The sequence below is a fragment of the Eptatretus burgeri genome, chromosome 15 (assembly GCF_056783735.1).
Source record: "Eptatretus burgeri isolate ZD-2024b chromosome 15, Ebu_testis_v1, whole genome shotgun sequence".
Taxonomy (NCBI): domain Eukaryota; kingdom Metazoa; phylum Chordata; class Myxini; order Myxiniformes; family Myxinidae; genus Eptatretus; species Eptatretus burgeri.
The window spans coordinates 8,145,122-8,164,594 of record NC_140975.1 but is presented as its reverse complement, the minus strand read 5'-3'; the positions used below and the strand labels follow the sequence as shown (position 1 = coordinate 8,164,594).

Below are 19,473 nucleotides of genomic sequence, written 5' to 3'. Positions count from 1 at the left end.
ATACTCTTCTACTTTATTACACACTGGTATTAAAGCCCATCAAAAATATCAGGTTGGAAATATTTTATATTCAATACTCAAGAAGACTGGAAGATATGATGTTTCGTAGCAAGAAGCATCATTTTAAAACACTGCACGTCCAAATGTGACCCCATTTTCTTTATCTTCTGGGATGTTTAATTTTGGCGGTACAGCCTCGTGAGCGTGCCAAAGTCTGAAACCTCGGCCTAGCGTCAGGTGTACTTATATCTTCTTTATTTATTAGACATCACATGTTCGTAAATGAAGACTCGTTTTACTCTGCGTGCGTCACACATCACGGGCAGTGAATTTCACCTCCCTGCGCCTTGTATTTATTGTTATTTTAAAAACGCTTCTGTACACCGCCCTCGAGGCCCGGTTGCAAGTCACCGTCTGAATTTCCAATAGAAGAGATGTAATTACTCTTTTATAAATATTGTTTTTTGAGTGTTTTATCCTGAAAAATAGACCGTAGTGAACACAGTCGTGTTTAAAGATTGTCCTTTAAAACCTTTCTTAAATTGTCGTTATGAAAGGGGGACAGCCAAGCACACAAACACACAAACACACAATATGTTTTTATATTGGTAGATTTTACAGCAAATGACACAAGCCTGAAGTGTCCGGTGGATACGTTTGTGCTCCATCGTTGTCTTTGTCACTACAGAGAATCAGTTTGCACCGCGTGTTCTGTGGGACATTGACTGGACCATTTGTGGGGTGATCCGATGAAAAGGAAGTCTCACTGCTTGGTTAAGGTCATCGGTGATGGTATTCACTCAATCTGAAAAAAAAGGAAAAAGGAAACGAATGAACACCGCACACAAAGGTAATGTCAAAATTTTTACATGGCCTGACAATACATTGTAGCCACCCTGTGCCATGACCCTCACAGCTGTTTGCCAAATTTGATGCTTCCATCACCAATCTGTCACAATGTTTGCACACTAATTGGAATCGTACTGGATGGCAGGTTCGTCGAGGTGATTCCAGGGAGGTGAGGAGGGCTGGTGGGGTTCATACCCAGAGCGAGTTTACATTTTAGAGAAAATATTCCACTTTCCATGACGCGCACGTATCCGAACAGGATGTGCATTGACTCGGGACTCCAAATGCTTGTCATCTGGGCAGTGGAGAAATATAGGGTGGAGGATGGTGAGGGACCGGGGGGGGGGGTGTGGTGTAGGTGACCGGGAAGGTAAGGAGTTCAAATGTGACATGTGCAGCGATGACGTACAGCACGAACTTTCTCTTAACGATACGTGCTGCCAGCAGGCAGCAGTCAGCCCAGGAATGTAGGAACGCAAGACTCCCCGGTCCGGTCCGACGGGGTGGGGGAAAGAGGGAGGGGATAAGTGGGCAGAGTCTATTGCAAGTGGGAGGGAACTTGAGTGAGACCACAAAGTTCTTCACGGGCTTCTCCCAACTATCTGCGTCTAATCGCGACGCGAACACAAGATAACCCACTTAATGGTCCACCGTTGTGCGTACCGGTTGTGCTAAAAGACTGCTGACTCTCCTGATAATCTGAAACCAACCGGGAAAGAGCTTGGAGTCTTGGAGTCCAGATTAAAGGCTTTGGAAGTTAAACCATGGACTGATTTGAAGGTGAGCAGTTGCTCGGCTGCCAAGAGCCAAGAGATTAGCGTTTCTGGTTCATTATGGTCCTCAAGCTCGGTTTCGATGGTTTGGAGGTAACCCCGAGTGTGCTTTTGAGTGCCTTCTCAATCGCAGCCAAAGATTTTCCACCCAATCATTGCGAATGACCATGCTTGGCCATTCTCATCCCCGCAGGAGTTTTAGACAAGACCATATGTGGATCGTGTCCGTTGGTGCAGGTTCGCTTTGTTTATTCCACCTTTCATTCACTGGGATCTACAACGCCGCGGAACGGTGTTCAGAAAACAGGCCGCGGATCAGAAGAGTCGAGCTGTCTGTGGGTACGTGCACTGGGCTGGCAGGATTCCCGACAGGTACGCACACTTACCTCGAAGCTGTCGAGCCTGGGTTTGAATGTCGACCCAGCTACAAGCTGTCCTCCTGGTGTCTCACAGGCACTTGGTGATTCATCACTGTGTGTGTGCTGTCCCTCGGATGGACGTTAAACTGTCCATCCTGTCTGTTAGTATAAGCTTGTGGGCACAGCCGTGCCCTCAGACAATGAGACTACTCACAGCCTTGTGCTGTGTCCCAAAGAAGAATGAGTACGTAAGAATATGACCTCTTTAATAAAGACAGGAGAGAGCAGCAAACAAATGAACCAGGCAAACCAAGTTCGTGTAACCTCTTCTTCATAACAAACACCGATTTTACGGTCTTTTGGACACAATGGTTTGCTCTGATCTCACATTGGTCTTTCAGTTGATTTCATTCACTTGTGGAACAAACCTCTCGACTTTGAGATTATTGGCCTTACCAGTTACCATCAATTACAAGCTTGTTTTTGAGTGAGCCTGGTGTTGGTCTAATGGTCAGTGTGGTGTGCTTGGTATCCTGCATGTCTGTTGAAGTAATACCAGGTGCGGTTGATTCAGTCTGTCATCATTCTGAGGTTGGCAACATGAGTACCAGCTTGCTGGGATGATTGAGACATTCGAGTATCCTGTGTTGGAGTGGTGACCTGTCCAAGATTGTGCCCAATAGCTCAGGAGACTGCTTTGGCAGCACTGATGTTCTGTACAGAGTATGGTCCCAGTGGATTGGATCTTGACTGAGCATCAGGTATTCAAACTGACCTGCAGATCCAGTTGCCAGCTTCAAGTACTTCGTGGAGAGCCAATTCATTGATTTGCCATTGTGACACCATCATAATGGTGAAGAAAGAATTGGTCCACAGTGAAGTATGGTTTCCTTCTGTGGGTTGGTGCTGCTGCATCTGTGATCCCATGATATCACCTCCAAAGAATGTTGAGTTTAAAGACCTCAGGACTTATCAGTATCTCTTAGTAGGAGCTACACGGCTCATTCAATGTTCCTCTGTCGAGATAGGAGAGTCGCTTTGCAATCTTGTCCTCTTTCTGATGATCCACCACCTCTGCCGTGTCCATTCCATGCCCCACCAGGTTCCACATGTTCCTCCACACCGTGGACGGGCAGGGGTCTAGTAGGTCTCGAGTAGCCTCGCCTCGGTTATTTATAGCCCGCTGTGCTACCCAAGGAAATACAAGGAACTTAAATGCATGAGGATGCCGTTTGGCCCATGATGTCTGTATTTTATATAAATAACAGCATATGCTATCTCCTTGTCTTATTCAGATGTCTTTTGGTGTTTAAGATTTCCTGGTACACTCACTTGGGTCGGGCTTGAGCTCATTTGGGTCTTTGAGCTATTGTCATGAACCTTCAGACCCTCAAACGACATAGATTAGTACATTTCTCTGTCTATGTCATTCATTTACGATCTCAGAGCCTCAGGAATTGTCATGACCACAGTGTTTCAAAGTAACCTCACTGAACCCAGGACCGCAGCACCAATGTGAATGGTGTACCTGTTGTTAAGCACAGGTCTGGACAGGACTGTTTCCCCCAAATCCATCGGACTGCTCTCTCTACATTGTGCCATGACACCGACAAATGACACCAATCCAAGACAAGCCCGAGCTCTCTCGGGTGAACAGGGGAAGAGACAAAGAGAGAGGCGACAGATATGTATATATATATATATATATATATATATATATATATATATATATATATATATATATATATATATATATATATATATATATATATATATATATATATATATATATATATATATATATATATATATATATATATATATATATATATATATATATATATATATATATATATATATATATATATATATATATATATATATATATATATATATATATATATATATATATATATATATATATATATATATATATATATATATATATATATATATATATAGAGAGAGAGAGAGAGAGAGAGAGAGAGAGAGAGAGAGAGAGAGAGAGAGAGAGAGAGAGAGAGAGAGAGAGAGAGAGAGAGAGAGAGAGAGAGAGAGAGAGAGAGAGAGAGAGAGAGAGAGAGAGAGAGAGAGAGAGAGAGAGAGAGAGAGAGAGAGAGAGAGAGACAGAGACACACAGAGAGAGACAGAGACAGAGACACACAGAGAGAGACAGAGAGACAGAGAGAGACAGAGAGAGACAGAGAGAGACAGAGACAGAGAGAGACAGAGACAGAGAGCACACGGTTCCTCTCAGTGAGCTTCGTGATGGAAGACTCGACAAACAAACCACTGTCATTGCTTTAGGACAGTATAAATAAAAATCATCCCAAACTATATTTATCAATTACCACATGAATAGCACAGGCAACTCACAATGTTTACCATGAGGTCATGTTTACATCCGGTTGTCCCATTTTCTGTAAACCAAAATAGTTTATTAAAATCGTTCATTAAGTGAAACTCGTCGACGGTTTATAACTTTTTTTGGTTCTTGTTGTTGTTGATGCCTTCTCGTGTATTGTAGTAGTCGTGTTCGAGCTGCTCACACATGACGCACGGTGTGTTATTTAAAAACAGAAATTCTTCCGAAAATCCGGATTCATATGATGAAACAGCCCAAGAAGCTCCAAACGTCAAAACTTGTTACATGACGTCACAAGCGTGAGCGTCACAGGCATGCACAAATCGTTTGTTAAATACCAAAAGAACAATGATTCTTCATTGTGCTATGCTGTTCGTGTGTTTGAGGCCGAGGGAAGCTGATATGAGTAAAGACAGAAGTGTTGGGGTTTTGTGAAACTGCCTTTTCCTCGTGTTTGTGTTTGTTCCTGATTATTTGAATATTTTTATTTTTAAACATTATTTCACTCTCCACGTTACGTGACAGTCGTGGGGGACAGTTTAATGATTTACAAGTAAGTGTACAAGATGTGAAATGTTACAGCAGGGACAGGGAAGGAAATACAATGCGCTTTGTTCAGTCACGCAATGTTCACCCATACCGCATTAACTGGCTTGGCACAGACGAACCAGTGAACAAGCTATTGATGTTTACATAGGAAAAGGTTATTTCACTTGGTTAAACTAGAATGGTACTCGGTAGAGTACATAACTCCACCAGGCTGAACAGTTTACGTTTTGTATCCCTCTAATAGGCCGGATCTGGATTCAGACCTCAACCAAAATCGAGTCTGCTTCTTCTTGTCACCTACCCAACTCATCCACCAAGTTTTGTCATAATCCGTCCACAACGTTTTGGACATAGTGTTATACTGTATATCCTCTTTTTTGTATATCCACTTCCTCTCAATTGTAAAGAATCATTTTTTTTTATTAAAAAAAAAATTCTCATATCCAGATGTGGATCTTCACCAAAATCGAATCAATTCGTCCTTTTCACAAACCCAACCTGTCCACCAAGTTTAGTCCGAATAGATGCAGAACCTTTTGAGATATCCTTCACATAAACAAACAGGTACGAACACAACCTCCATCCCACCACTCGGCGGGGGCGAGCTGTAAATCCGTGGCTTTGTTTCTCTACTTTTGTATCAACTGAATCTCTTTGTCTCATTATTTTACTATACACCACGCTTTTAACCATTGAACTAAATTTCACCCTTGTTTAATTATCCCACACCTGTCACCAGTGCTAAAAGCCACCGACTTACTAATCAACCGTACTACGTACACATTGCATACTGTGTGTTGCTCTGTGTGGTTTCACTACCTTCTTACTATGATGCCTTCATCTTTAAATGGCTGCTTATCTCTCGCCAACCCTTTAATATCAGCACAAAACACGAGTTTAGCAGCTTGGATTGGTGTCTGTAGCTTAACATAGATTTGGGGTAAAAAAATAGAAAACTAACTGGTGGAGGGGGAAGGAGGTAAGGGGGCTTAAGTGGAAAGAGAAGTTGCGATGAAATCTTTGTAAATGAACTCTGCTATAAGAGGAAATAATGTGGATGATAGTCAACTTATTTCCTCCACCACCGAAGGTGTTTTCACCCCTTTCTGTTTGTTTGTTTGTTAGTGTACAGGATATCTCAAAAAGTTGTGGACGGATCCAGATGAAATTTTGTGGACATTTTGGGTGTGACAAGGAAGAACTGATTCAATTTTGGTGAAGATCCGAACCCTGATCTGGATGCGTGAATTATTTAATTTTTTTAAAGTGATTCTTCACCGTTGAGAGATTTGGCCAAAATGATATATAGCATGATATTTCAAAAACGTTTGTTCTCGTGGAACAGTAATTGCGTGGCAGAGGTATACACTCCACCGAGTGCCCTTGTAGTTGCTATTCCTGCAACCATACAGGAGTATCAAGATCTCAAGATTAGCATATCCAGGGATATCAGGATTTCAGGATTACCCTCAGGGGAAGCTCAGATTTCAAAAGCTGAAGACTGGTCACCTTTCACAGTCAATACAGGACTTTCTAAACGTTTACATTGACACGGTTCTGCTCACAGGACACTTTTAAACTTGCTGTTGGTAGCCCAAGATCTGTGAATCAAATCGTCTTTTAAACATAATTTTCAGCATTTATACGATGGAGTGGAAACTTCAAAATGGTTCACCACAATTGTTGTGTTCCTGCATGTAAATCAGCCACACGGAGATATGGGAGACACAAGAAATACCCGTGGATGATAAAAGTCATGTTCATACCATTTACTGTTCGTAGATTCCAGCGTCTGCAGGGGATATAACACACACACACACACACACACACACACACACACACACACACACACACACACACACACACACACACACACACACACACACACACACACACACACACACACACACACTCTTCAACTTTTAGCAATAGAATCAAAACTCCAGCATGATTACCTCCACCATCGAAGGTGGACGGAGGCTCTGTTTTCATCCATGTTTGTTGGTCTGCTTGTCTGTCCATCTGTCTTCCTGTGAGCAGGAAATCTCAAAAAAGTTATGGACGGATACAGACGTAACTTGGTGGACAGGTTGGGAAACTGAGAAGGACAAATTGTTTCAATTTTGGTGAAGATGCGGATCCAAGTTTTAAAAAAAAATTGATAGTGATTTTTCACCATTGAGAGGTTGGGCCAAAAATGATACATAGCAAGATATCTTAAAAGCTGCGGACGGATTCGGTCGAAACTTGGCGGACGCATTGGGAGTGTGACACGGATGAAATTATTAGATTTTGGCGAAGATCTGGATCCACAGATAGGAATGTTTTTTTGAATTTCCGAAGTGATTCTTCAGCATTGAGAGAGATTGGGCCAAAAACAATATATAGCATGATATTTCAAAACGTTGTAGACGGATTATTCCAAAACTGGATGAGTCGGTTGGGTAACGAGAACAAGCCGATTAGATTTTGGTTCAGGTCCGGATGCAACTCCGGCCTATCAGTGGCCGACATAATGTAAACTGTTCAGCCTGGCCAGGGTATGCGCTTTACCGAGTGCCGTTCTGGTTGAACTTTGTGGCCCCAGAACCAAACAAACAAGATGTTTTTAACAGCCGTCAATGCTCCCCTAGAGCCCCCCACCCTCTTGCTCTGCCAACATGATTAATCGTAAATAAAATACCCTGCACATGCACAAGCCCCAAATATGTCCTTCCCATCGGTATTCATCAGAACCTAATCCACATACACAGTCCATTCACTGGTAGAGATGCGTTGCGAGTTGTGTAACACACGGCCCCTCCACTCCACTTCCGCCGACCCACCTGGTTTGGAGTTTTCAGTACAAACAGGTGCCCGTTTGATGAGCTGAGAAAGTTTTCCAAGTCTTTCCTTGTAAAGAGGCACATCCTTTTCAGTAACTTCATCAGCCATTCCAAGTCACAATCCTTATCCCAGGCACATCATACATTTTATTTCGCCCCGATCTTTTCAGCTTCTTGGGGTTTATGTGGATGCACACAGAGAATTTCTGGGCGGATTATGAAATATTTAGAAAGTGCCGTATTAGGAAACTCCAAAAACAAGACATGGCTGCCACTCCAGAAATTACCTGGATATTCATTGAATTCACATTATCTGCTTTGACGACTGGAAGAGGTTTAGTCTCTTGAACCTGGAGGCCTCACCATCAGCCAGGATATCTCTTGGACCGACGATGAAGCAAAGTTGGTCTCCAAAACCAGCCACAGTCTGGGAATCGTCCGTCGTCCCAAGTCATTCCTTGAAAAAATCAGTACTCACAGCATACCTTTTTAATCCCAACCGTGAGCACACTGTCAGTGGTGTTACCTTTTATTCCTCACGAGAACTTTCCTTAAAAAAAGAAGAAACTCGAATTTGTATTGACAAAAGAAACTGGTAAAAGACTTTTTAATTTTGGGAGAAGTGAAAATTTTTCCAGCTTTCCTTTCTCTTCTCACCCTGATCATAAACCTCCTTGAAGGCACGAACGTTCACTGACAGGCAAATGACATTGCATTTCATGATGGCCTCCTCTTCTTCACATTAGCTCTCTTCTCACCTCCCACAGGCCTTGTCTCCATATATAAAAATCAATCTCAATATATATATATATATATATATATATATATATATATATATATATATATCTTTCTCTCTCATTGGTACTCAGGCAATGGTTGTGGGTCATGACGTCACTTGTGGAAAATACGTCATTCTGAAGGAACTTTCAACGCAGCCCTCACTCCTCCCTTTATGCTCCCAAAGCCACGACGAGAGCCCCCAGCCCCCCCCCACGTATGCAAAACACCCACTCATACAGCCCTGCACTGCCCACAAAAAGTACCGCACCTCGCAGGTTACAATGAGTACCAAGCGTCATTAACATGCATGTGAGATGCGACATTAAATCGTGACAGCACCCAACGGGTTAACGATTACAAACGGTCAAACGTGCCCAATTAATGAATGCACAAATGGAAGGAACATGGAGAGGAATTCCACCAAACCGAGGCATGACCGAACAGTTGCGGGGCGGAAGGCAAGACCGATGGATTGAAGGAGGGACTGGTGAAAGAATGTTTTATGAAGGGGAGATTATTGGTGGACTGTTGAAATGGGCAGATGGGGTAAAGGAGGGAAGATTCAAAGTAACAGGGTGATTGAACAGAACGATGGTGTGAAGGAGGAAAGATTGAAAGTAACAGAGGGGGAAGGGGGGAGACATTACACTGGAAAAAGTACAGCCTCACCAGCGCATGCCCCCTAAACAGCCCTTTGACAAGGGACCAAGGACTATCTATACAAAGACTAATGAAATAACTGATCCGCGGGTCATCTACGTGTCCATGGGGTAAGTTTTCCAAAACCATAACAATATACACACACACACACACACACACACACACACACACACACACACACACACACACACACACACACACACACGTGTAATCCCAACTGTGACCACACTGTCAGTGGTATTGATAGGATCGAGAGGGCAGGATGACATGTGTATATATATATATATATATATATATATATATATATATATATATATATATATATATATATATATATATATATATATACATATATACATACACACACACACACACACACACACACACGTATACACATATATAAGAGTATGGGCTACACGGCACTGCCCGAGCGTGGGTGGGGGTGATACCCGGCTGGGTGAGCTTTTTCCGGTGGTGGTTTCGGGACGTGTTGGACATTGAAATGCTGTGGAGTTGTTGGACTCATGGTGGTTACCTTTTGCCTTTGGGTCGGTGGCAGCACTGCCCGACCCCGCATCCTGATATACACTTTATAGTGGCCTTTGGTGGCCTCAAAATGAAAACCAAGGCCAACTTAAAACCTTGTCCAGATTCTGAAGTACCTTCACCTAAAATGTGGGGCCATTAGGTGCTCTGGTTCAGTCGTGAAAGAATAATGTACAAATGCACAAACAAGATAACCTTGTGTTTATGTTTAATCAGCAATTGCTATTTAATTTCCAAGTCAATCGGATGAAAACTGATGATTTTAGAAGTTTGACCTTGAGTTGACATTTGACCTTTTGACCTCAAAAATAGTTGGTTTCCCAATTGAGTGACCCCATATACAAATGCTATTTAACTTTCAAGTCAATCGGATGAAAAATGACGTTTGTAGAAATTTGACTTCAAGATGAACTTTGACCTCAAAATCAATGGGCTTCTCAGTTGTGACTGTCTCGACAACTCGGTAAAGTTTCATGACGATCGCTTTGGAACGGTGACCTGTAGGCGATTGACAGACAAACAGACAAACAACCAGACAGAATAACCTATATGTAAGGAATAATATGGGGCCTGAACACGTCCTTAGGGTACTCCAGCCTTGACAGGGAGAAGAGATAAAAGGGTTCCGTTGGAAGCCACATGTTGTCTATGAGAGTGGAGGAAGTCAGTAATCGAAGAGTGTAGTTGGCCTTGGATTCCATAGGCAAACGGTTTGAAGAGCAAGGCGGGATGCTGGACTGTATCAAAAGCTCGAGATATGTTCAGAGAGATGGCCCTGATCTAATGTCTGATATTGAGGGCCTCCACCCATTGTTGGGAGAGTAGAAGCAGCATCTACAAGGTAGAGTGACTGGCTCTGAATCCGAATTAATGATCTGAGATGAGGTTGTTGGAGAAAAGGAATGATTTAATGTCAACTGCGATGATGGATTCCATAATGTTGCTGATGATTGGGAGTAAGGTAATTGGGCTTCAGTTAAGGGGATCCGTTTTTGCAAATTTTAAATGTAATTCTGTGATGTTTGCCGGTTTCCAAGTAGATTGAAGATGACCGAGGGGAAATGACAGGGTGAAAAGGGTAGAGAGAGAAAGCGCAAGAACAGTAGAGCAGGCTTTTAGGACACGTGAGCTGATGCTGTCCGGTCCAGTTTCAGAGTCAGAGTCGAGGGTTGCCAGAAACTTTTCCCCCCTTTTCAGGTGCAAAAGACATAAGATCCAGGAAAAAAAATTGGGTACAACTAGGAAGGAAGAGTACAGAGAGGGAGGGGTTCGGGACACAAGATTTTGAAGCAAACACAGAATTGAGGCATTCGGCCTTCTCACGAGCACAGTCGGCTGCAGTGCCATTTCAACAGAGGGAAGGGGTGGAATGAGAACATACACCAAAGGCCCAGGGCCTCCGATAGGTGCCCGCGGAGCCTGCAGCTGCCCACAAAGAGGGACCTCCTACATCAGCTTGCAATATTTTTAAAGCATCTTGAAAGTCCAGTTGTACAACATTTATGTTTCCAATATCACCAGCCATGCATTCCTTGTGGCTGCCAATCACTTCACTGATGGGTTCAATCAAAAGACATCATGTTGCATGTCACAAACGCATTGCACATCCATCTGTAAATCTCAATGATGACAAATACAGCGAAACACATGAAAAACGGACCTTTCACAGCACAGTTTTTTTGTCCATTCTAAGGTGAGTGGGAGATTTCATAAATTTCAAAATATATAATTGTCCTTACTCTAATAATTCACGGACAGGTGTTTGTGGGTTTGTTTGTTGATTTGATTGTTTGTGGGTTTGTTTGGCAGGCTACTCCTGCTCCTGCAGTTCTGACCCAATTACATCCAGACTTGCTATAGAGGATCAGCACAACCACAATTCAGTACAGAGGTCTTTTTATCTTTGCCGGTGGTCTTGGGGGAAAGGGGGGGGGGGGACGCAACTTCTCTATGTAAACGTGTATCGTGCTGCGCCACTTCTAGGTGGTGGAGGGTATTACAAGTCTCCACCATTTATGGGACAGTAGTGCTGTCCCAACGTTGTCCAGTGTGGTGAGGTGTTTTGAATTATAAGCAGTCAGTGTGTTTTTGCTTCACACACGTAACGCAGATTCGTCTGTATTGGGAGTCATGTGAGAACGGTGTCTATATGGTGTCTATATCTAAATTTCGTGATGATGTGACCTTCGCTTTGTTCTGTTCGAGTTATTGCATTTGCTCTTTAATCGCAGGAATTAGTGATTTTTGTCTATTTAGTCCACACTACTTCTGTGCCCCGTTTGTTGGTGATCTCCAGATCGGGTCATTATTGACAGAGTTATGTGCATAGATCGAATCAGAAATCATAAGATCTGCATTTGCTTTTACCATCATGAAATTCGAATAAATGACGTCATTTTTCCTGTCGGAATTTCTCCACTCCCTCATCATTTTATTTTAGTGATTGGTTGGGGGGGGGGGGTTTTAAGAGGGTTCCACAAAATAATTTTGAAGGATTTCTGCAGCTCAGTTTCTGAGATATAAAGGTTTTTAAATGTTCACATTTTCGGTCATTGTGATTTTTTGGGTCAAATTGTTCATGTGGTACTCAGTGGGACCCGACAGTGAATTCCTAACTCAGATTTCATTCATCAGACAGGAAAATGTGTCTTTTTCTTCATTCATTTCATCCGATGTGATAATGTCACTTTTGACATCATTTTATGGCAAAACGTGACATCACAGAGAAAGAATAATGTCAAGAATACTTTTGATGTGCCTTAATTCATATAATCTGATGCAAAAAAACCCCACTTCTTTCTCTGATGATTCATTCCAGAGTTTTAGGTAGAAACACAATTTTTCACCTTCTGATGACCTTGACCTTGACATTTTGACTTAGGTCATTGTTGGCCTCATATCACACTTTGGTTGATTCATGCTACTCTCCTACCAAGTTTGGAAACAATCGGTCCAGGCATCCCTGAGATATACCCATGATGATGTGGAAAGATGGATACACACAGAGACAGAAGAGAAAGCTCGTCATTCTAATATTTCGCTAACCCCCTCCGGGGGCGAGACATGAATCAATTATTCGCCTGAAGATGTCATCATATTATTGGCCCTCTGATAGAAATTGCCCCCCCATGTGAGGTTTTGCAGGGGGGCACCCACATACCTGATAAAAGCTCTGAAAAGACCGACTTGACAAGGAACCACCAGGTTTTAGAGGAGGGAAACAAGATTGAAAGCTCAATGTTGAAATTGGAAAGATATCGTTTTCCTCGCTTTCCTGAAGGTAGAAACACACTTGTTGTGGGCTTTTTGGAATGATCTGAGGTTGTCTTTGGTTGGATTCGCCTTCCAGGAGAAGAATGCAAGTTGTTATAAAGCAACTGTCTCACCGAAGGATTCAGAGAACCAAGAGTGGGAGGATGTGTAAGATAACTGAAGAAGAGATGGGATTAATGTGTGCATAACATTGAGCGGTTTTTCTGTGGAAGAATTCCCAGGCTGAATTAATATCAGCAGTTGTGGATATAGGAGACCAGTACTGAAAAAAAAAATTAATAAAAAATGTGACGATGCGAAGTGCAAATGTAGAAGCAGGCCACACTTTATGACCTGTGAATATGCGGGGTCCGCAAAGAGCTGGATTGTGAATGTCGGGGTCCGACAGTATATGACATTTTTAGTTTGACTCTTTTTATTCTACATGACCCCCTTTTGTGTAATATAATGTAAATAGGCTTGGAGTAGCAACAGCATATACTGTATTGGATTACAATGTTAATAGGGTCTCAAAAAAGACCATAAAAGTACCAGTCTGTCTTGTTGCTGTGTTTCCAGCATGAGTGGAGGAACCTCAACGCTCACAGCCTCAATCACCAAACCTACGAGCTCAACTCAAGATGTCTTACTCGAAAGTAGGTCTCACCGTATAGCTGATACGTCGGGATTTTTATACCCGGGACATTTTACCTCCCGAAGTGATGCATTAGCCATATTCTTACACCACAATTACTGTATATCCAGGTGCTGGTGCAATTGTTGCTGCTGTGGTTGTTGGTGTGACTCTCCTCTTTGGCATCATCGTCGCTATCCTCATAAAGATAAGAAAGTAAGGAATTAAATTTTGGAAAGACAATGTTTTGATTCGGTTTTCCTGTGTAATCACATTGAATTGTGGAAACATCTATTCTTTAGGCATGATGTTGGAAAAGATTAATTCACATGAGTAAAGGGTGAATTGCAGTCTTCATTTTTAAATTAAGTTGAGTATCATGGACAAGGTCGGCTCTCGATCAAATGACAGCCCAGGCCTTCAGCACCTCCTCTCCCTTTGTTCAACTTTTGAAAACATTATGAGAAGGGTAGTGAGGTAAGGCAGTGGTGAGGGTGTAGTGAATACCGGCAGGAGTGACGGTGCCGCTGTCGCTATAGGTCGGAATGAGGCCAGAGAGTTTTTGTTGCTGATGAAAATATTAAATATGAAGACTCTTCATTCTGCAGGAGGGATTGTAAACATCGACTTTTGTGCAGTTTTGAATGAGCAGGAGTTAGGATGAGTAGATGTGAATACATGGCTGGAAGAATGGTGTAGAGAGGAAGGAATTGCATTTAGGAACCAGTGGGAATCATTCTGGGCGCAAAGGGATCAGTGTTTCCAGGCTGAAGGAGACAGGACTTTATACATTAGAAAGGAGGTAGTGACGATGGGATATCATAGAGATGTTTAAGATTATGAAAGCTGTGTAGAAAATAAGTGTAGAATAGTTTTTTTCAGCAAAATGGACTGATAGAACCAGGGGACAAAGCCTGAAAGTAAGGAAGAGGACAGGTAAGACTAAGGTAAGGGTCTTTCACTCAGAGTAGTTATTGCATGGAATGGTTTCCCTGTAAAGGTAGTGGTGGCAGAAACAGTAGATAGGTTTAAATTGTAATTTAGATAGATTGGTACCTGGAAGCATTGGCGATAGAGGGGTATAGGGATATTGGTAGGACTGGTAGGCAGCTTCAGTATGGATTGTGTACATCTGTGCTGATTGTGACGTCTGTGATTGGGTCTCCTCAACGGATAGTGTGTGGTCAGTGTTGTACATTCTTCACACTAAAACTGCTTTTGCCCACTCCCTCTCCCCACCCACCCCTCTCCCCCCCCCCCAAAAAAAAGAATTGAAAAAAAGGTTTATTTCCTTTTTAACACCCTGGTGATATCCCTGAGCCTGCCGCATCTTTCTCATTCCCAATCCTCCCCCCTGCCAGCCCTCAAAGAAGTTAAGGATTTATTACCTCCGCCAGACTAAATTAAATAAATTTATTATTTATTACCTATTAGCTGATCAAAAATGTATTGGGCTCAATATGTTCTTGTGGATCAGGCATTGCGTGGCGGAGGTATGCGCTCTACCGAGTGCCCTTCGAGTTTAATCTGTTGTTGGTGTCGTGCCGGCATGATGGGCCGAATGGCCTCCTCCTGTGTCTAATTTCCTTGTTGTAGGTTTGTGGCCGGCACACCTCAGCCCAGCAGCCGGCACCCACCCAGCACCCCAGGCCAGTCACTTTGGTCACATGCCCCTAAATCCGGGTCTGCTCATGTAAGAGCAAGAGAGCAAGAACACAGAATAGGACGGAACAAAACATGGGGAACACAGTTGAACACAGTCTGAAAACAGACCAGCAGCAAGTGTAGAGGAACCTAACAGAGATGCTTGGGGGAAGAATGGATGAGGGGAATAATAAGAGAGTAGTGGGGGAAGGAAAAGGAGGGAATACACATCGTGTAAACAAGCTGGATACAAGCTCAAAAGAGAAATGCTTAAAAGTAAAAACGGATGAAAGAAAAATGGAGAGGTTGGGGGGAGAAGGCGGAGAAACATGATTATTTGGAAGGGAAGAGATGGGATTACGGAGGGTTCATGAGGGTAGAAAGATCATGAGTATGTTTGTGGAGGGTAGTGGGGTGACCTGAGGACCGGGTGAGTACCCATTTTGAAGCCTTGGAGGGAAGGAAGAGATTGAACAGACTGAGGAAGTTGGTTCCGCAGGCAAGATAAAAGAGGAACAAATGAGTGGAGGTGAGCAATAGCGTGCATTTGGTTTTGGATAAACAGCACAACTCGATTTTGAAAGTTTCACCAGAATTGGATTACTGGTAGAACCCGTGCAGCCTCTGGAAATTTGTAGTGGAGGTATCACAGAAAGGGCAGGAGAAGAAAAGGATCAGTGGAAGACAGAGAGGCCACCAACGCATTGTGGGAGCAACAGGCCCAGTGATTCAGCTTTGTCGCAAGAGATTCCAATATTTTTTTCGGGACGGCAAGATTTATATCTCCACAGCCAACATTGTGGCACCCTTGGACTCCATGACATCAAGACATGAAAGGTATGAGGTGTGGGATGTACTTACTCGAGCTGAAGTATCAGTGTTTAAGAGCCGTGCTCTAATGAGCCGTAGATGAAGACCTTGTAGGTTGACAAGGAAGTCAATGGGAGGGTTTACCAGACAGTCCTTTCAGAGAGACAGGGTGAGTGGTATGTGGGATTTGTCAGGATTGAAAGACAAATTCCAAGTGTTTGACCAGTTCGTGATTTTTATCAAGGTCTGCAGAAAGTGAAGAGGCCACTGCCTGCCCACCTGAAGGACGCGGGATGTTGCGATAGAATATGGAGTTGTCAGAAAAGAGGTAAAGAGGATTTTTCAGACATTCAGAAAGATCGTTGATGAAGATTCGGAATAGGACTGACCCAGAACATTGTCTTGGAGAAACTCTAGCCTTGGCAGAGGGAAATGATGCGAGAGGACCCCATCGAGAGCCATGTGCTGAATGTGAGAGTGGACGACTTCAGTACGCCATAGCATAGGCAGAGAGTTTGTAGAGGAAGGCAGGGTGCCAGACTGTATCAAATGATCGAGATATGTCCAGAGAGACTGTCCTGATCTCCTGCTGAGATTGAGGGCCTCATCCATGGTTTGGAGAGCAGCAGCAGCATGAAATCAGGTTTTTGGAGAAAGGGAAGGATTTTGATGTCAAATTGTGATGATGCATTTCATGACTTTGGTTAAAATATTGGAAGGAAGCTGATGTGCCTGTAGTAAAGAGAATCTGTTTTTGCCCCAATTTAATGTAATGCAGTGATGTTTGTTTTTTGTTGTTTTGTGTTCCGTAGACCGGAGAATGAAATAATGGGTCGAACAAGACACAGTGGGATGATAATGCGGAGATCCAAAAGAACTCAACGTTATGCATTCCCCATGAAGTCTCCATACTACATCGCTCGAAGTCAACCTGTGCCTGCAGAAGCTTCGGCACCATCCCACCTGGACTCAGAGAATGACACAAACCCTGATAGTCCTCCGACTTCCTCCTCAAACGGCATCAGTGTGAACCACGTGCGCTCCAGCGTTAAAAGTTCTACAAACTCCGTGATGCTGCCACTCATGGCTTCCAGCACCGTGGAAATCCTCCTGACTCCAATAGATCACACGGAACATTCCCAAGCCATGAGCAAATCGAGACAGAACTGGCCACAGGCCCACAGGGAAGGTTTTGGGTACTGTTCTAATGAGCAGACCTCATTGTGAGTGTTGCACAAGAATGGACGACCTGTTACTGTTTAAGGTGACAAACTCTTTTTTTTTCTTTTCAAAATGTCAGAATGCATTCTCTCTCTTCATTCCCTCATTCTCCATCTCTCTCCATCTCTCTCTCTCTCTCTCTCTCTCTCTCTCTCTCTCTGGTGCAAGTTCAGTGCTGCCAAAGCAGCTGATCAGGTGGTTTGTTGGTTGCATTCCCAAATGTTGCCAAGTAAGTAATTTATAATGTTTTTCAGGGTGCCAGCGATAACTTTCCTACTTTGCAAAAGACACTAAGGGATATTTAATGGACAGTATCCACTAACTATGTGGCATCTGAACTCCGTACTTGTTCAAAAGACTCTTACTCCAATTTTTATTTATTTAAATTTTTCCTTTCAAGAGGTATAATTACAGGTTGTTGTGTTCAATCATTTTGCATCGTCGTTGATGTGAGAGGCATTTGCAACTCGACGTAGTTGAGGTCGCACATGGAAGGAAATGTAGGTTAGCTGGCATGTTCCGCAAATGTGGTTTTACTGGCACTCGGTACAGGCAGTGTGATGGCTCACCTTCCTTTACGGTCATCTAAATAACGATGCTTTGAATTAATTTTAAAATTGTCACAGTCCATGGTCAAGCGTTCATTGTAATCTTCTGTATTTTTTTTATAAGAGAATCTAGGAATGTGGATAAAAAAAAATGTATCCAAGAGGTCGACAAGCATTTTGTGACAGCTACTTACAAGTAAAGGAGGTGTTGTTGTACTAAAAATGTAACCGCTCGAGAGAGATTTGCAAAATGAAAATCCATCCCCATGAACTGCAATGCACCTGGCATCGGAGGGCAAGACAGAAAGGTCAACTGATGGGTCAGCTCGGTCGATGTACGTAACATATTTAAGCATTGAATCGCTCTTTTAAATTATTCAAGGATTTCCGAAACGAGCTCTTCTTGCACCAATATATCAAGTGAATTTACAAGGTGTTATAGAAGTGGGATTTATATAGTGGCATCTTTCGCACAATTATGTAATACACTGTTACATGGAAGGGGGTTGGCAGGATCCATAGCTAGATTGTTCTAAGAATAGTATGGTTGGTGACCCGATGTGTTTCGAGTAGCTTAGATTGCCATTATCAGAGACCTGTCAAGAGTAAGTCGCCTTGTCTCACATCAAGTTGTGAGGTCTGGTAAAGAGAGGAGGTGGCACCCTCTTGAGTCTACTCCTGCACAAAGAACGGGGTGTATTTTAACGTGTGACGTCACTAAATTATTTATTCGGATATCAATTCACGAAAAGGGCATCATGGCGTTTTCAAAGGGAAAAGCAACATCATGCCGAGCCGATCAGTCTCTCTGGCCCCATGTGAGCCAGTTTGGGTTAGAATTTAAACCCAAACTGATGCTCCTAATAGTACGACTGGAATCGAAGAATTGGCAATTCATGCTTGACCGACAAGCCGGGGTTCAACTCGCATAGGCTGACCTCGTCTAAGCCATGAATCATAGTGGAAATTGATGATAAATACACAACCAGCACCTCAACAGAAACGTACCCAAATCACCTGTGTTGGACCCCACTCCCCTCCCCTCATCTCCCCAACCACCCCCACCCTGACTGAAGAACGGATAATATTACCTTTCGAGGTGTTTTTTCTCAACTCGAGTTTGATCAAACACAAAGAAAACGTTGTACATGAAAGGTGATCTGGTCGGATAGAGAGGAAAAAACATCCAGACTTAGCTCGGCTGCAGGTACAGAGGGATACTGTGTCTGCGATTCATATTCATGGACTCAGCGGGTTCGGTTCATGTGCAGGGTCCACAATAGGTTTAATGGACTAAAGACATAGCAGTCATACTGAGCCCCTTAAAGCATAAACTTGAATATACAGGGTGTCCCAAAAGTCAGCAAGGGATTTAGAAATTAAATAACATTTCTGTTTTTTAATAATTTGTTTTACTTTTCTTTTCAGAATTTAGATTAACATTTGGAAATTACCCATGAAAAAATTCACAACTGAATAAAGAACCAAAATCGTGGAATTTTATTTTAAATTTCATCGATCAATTAATCTCACCCAAAGAGCATGGACACCGAATAACTTCACGAAATTCAGAAATTTCTTGGCCATCACGTTCTCCTGATTTGATGCCTCCTGATTATTTTCTTTGGGGTTACCTAAAGGAGTGTGTATACATCAAT

At 42.8% G+C, this 19,473-nt stretch overlaps 1 protein-coding gene across 5 annotated transcripts; it reads left to right on the top strand.

Annotated features, from left to right (window-relative positions):
* The first annotated feature begins 1,419 nt into the window (after nucleotides 1-1,419).
* Nucleotides 1,420-18,882, top strand: LOC147011448 (uncharacterized). 5 transcript variants are annotated; one of them, XM_085856262.1, is made up of 5 exons: nucleotides 1,421-1,629; nucleotides 1,860-1,994; nucleotides 13,538-13,614; nucleotides 13,724-13,808; nucleotides 16,859-18,882. In XM_085856262.1, exons 3-5 carry the CDS (start codon nucleotides 13,539-13,541, stop codon nucleotides 17,271-17,273), a joined length of 576 nt encoding a protein of 191 aa, XP_085712388.1. In that variant the 5' UTR covers nucleotides 1,421-1,629; nucleotides 1,860-1,994; nucleotide 13,538; the 3' UTR covers nucleotides 17,274-18,882. The 5 variants fall into 5 exon arrangements, with proteins under 5 accessions (XP_085712389.1, XP_085712387.1, XP_085712388.1 ...); XM_085856260.1 differs by having other exon boundaries at nucleotides 1,816-1,994; XM_085856263.1 differs by lacking the exon at nucleotides 1,860-1,994 and having other exon boundaries at nucleotides 1,420-1,629.
* Nucleotides 18,883-19,473: the final 591 nt, after the last annotated feature.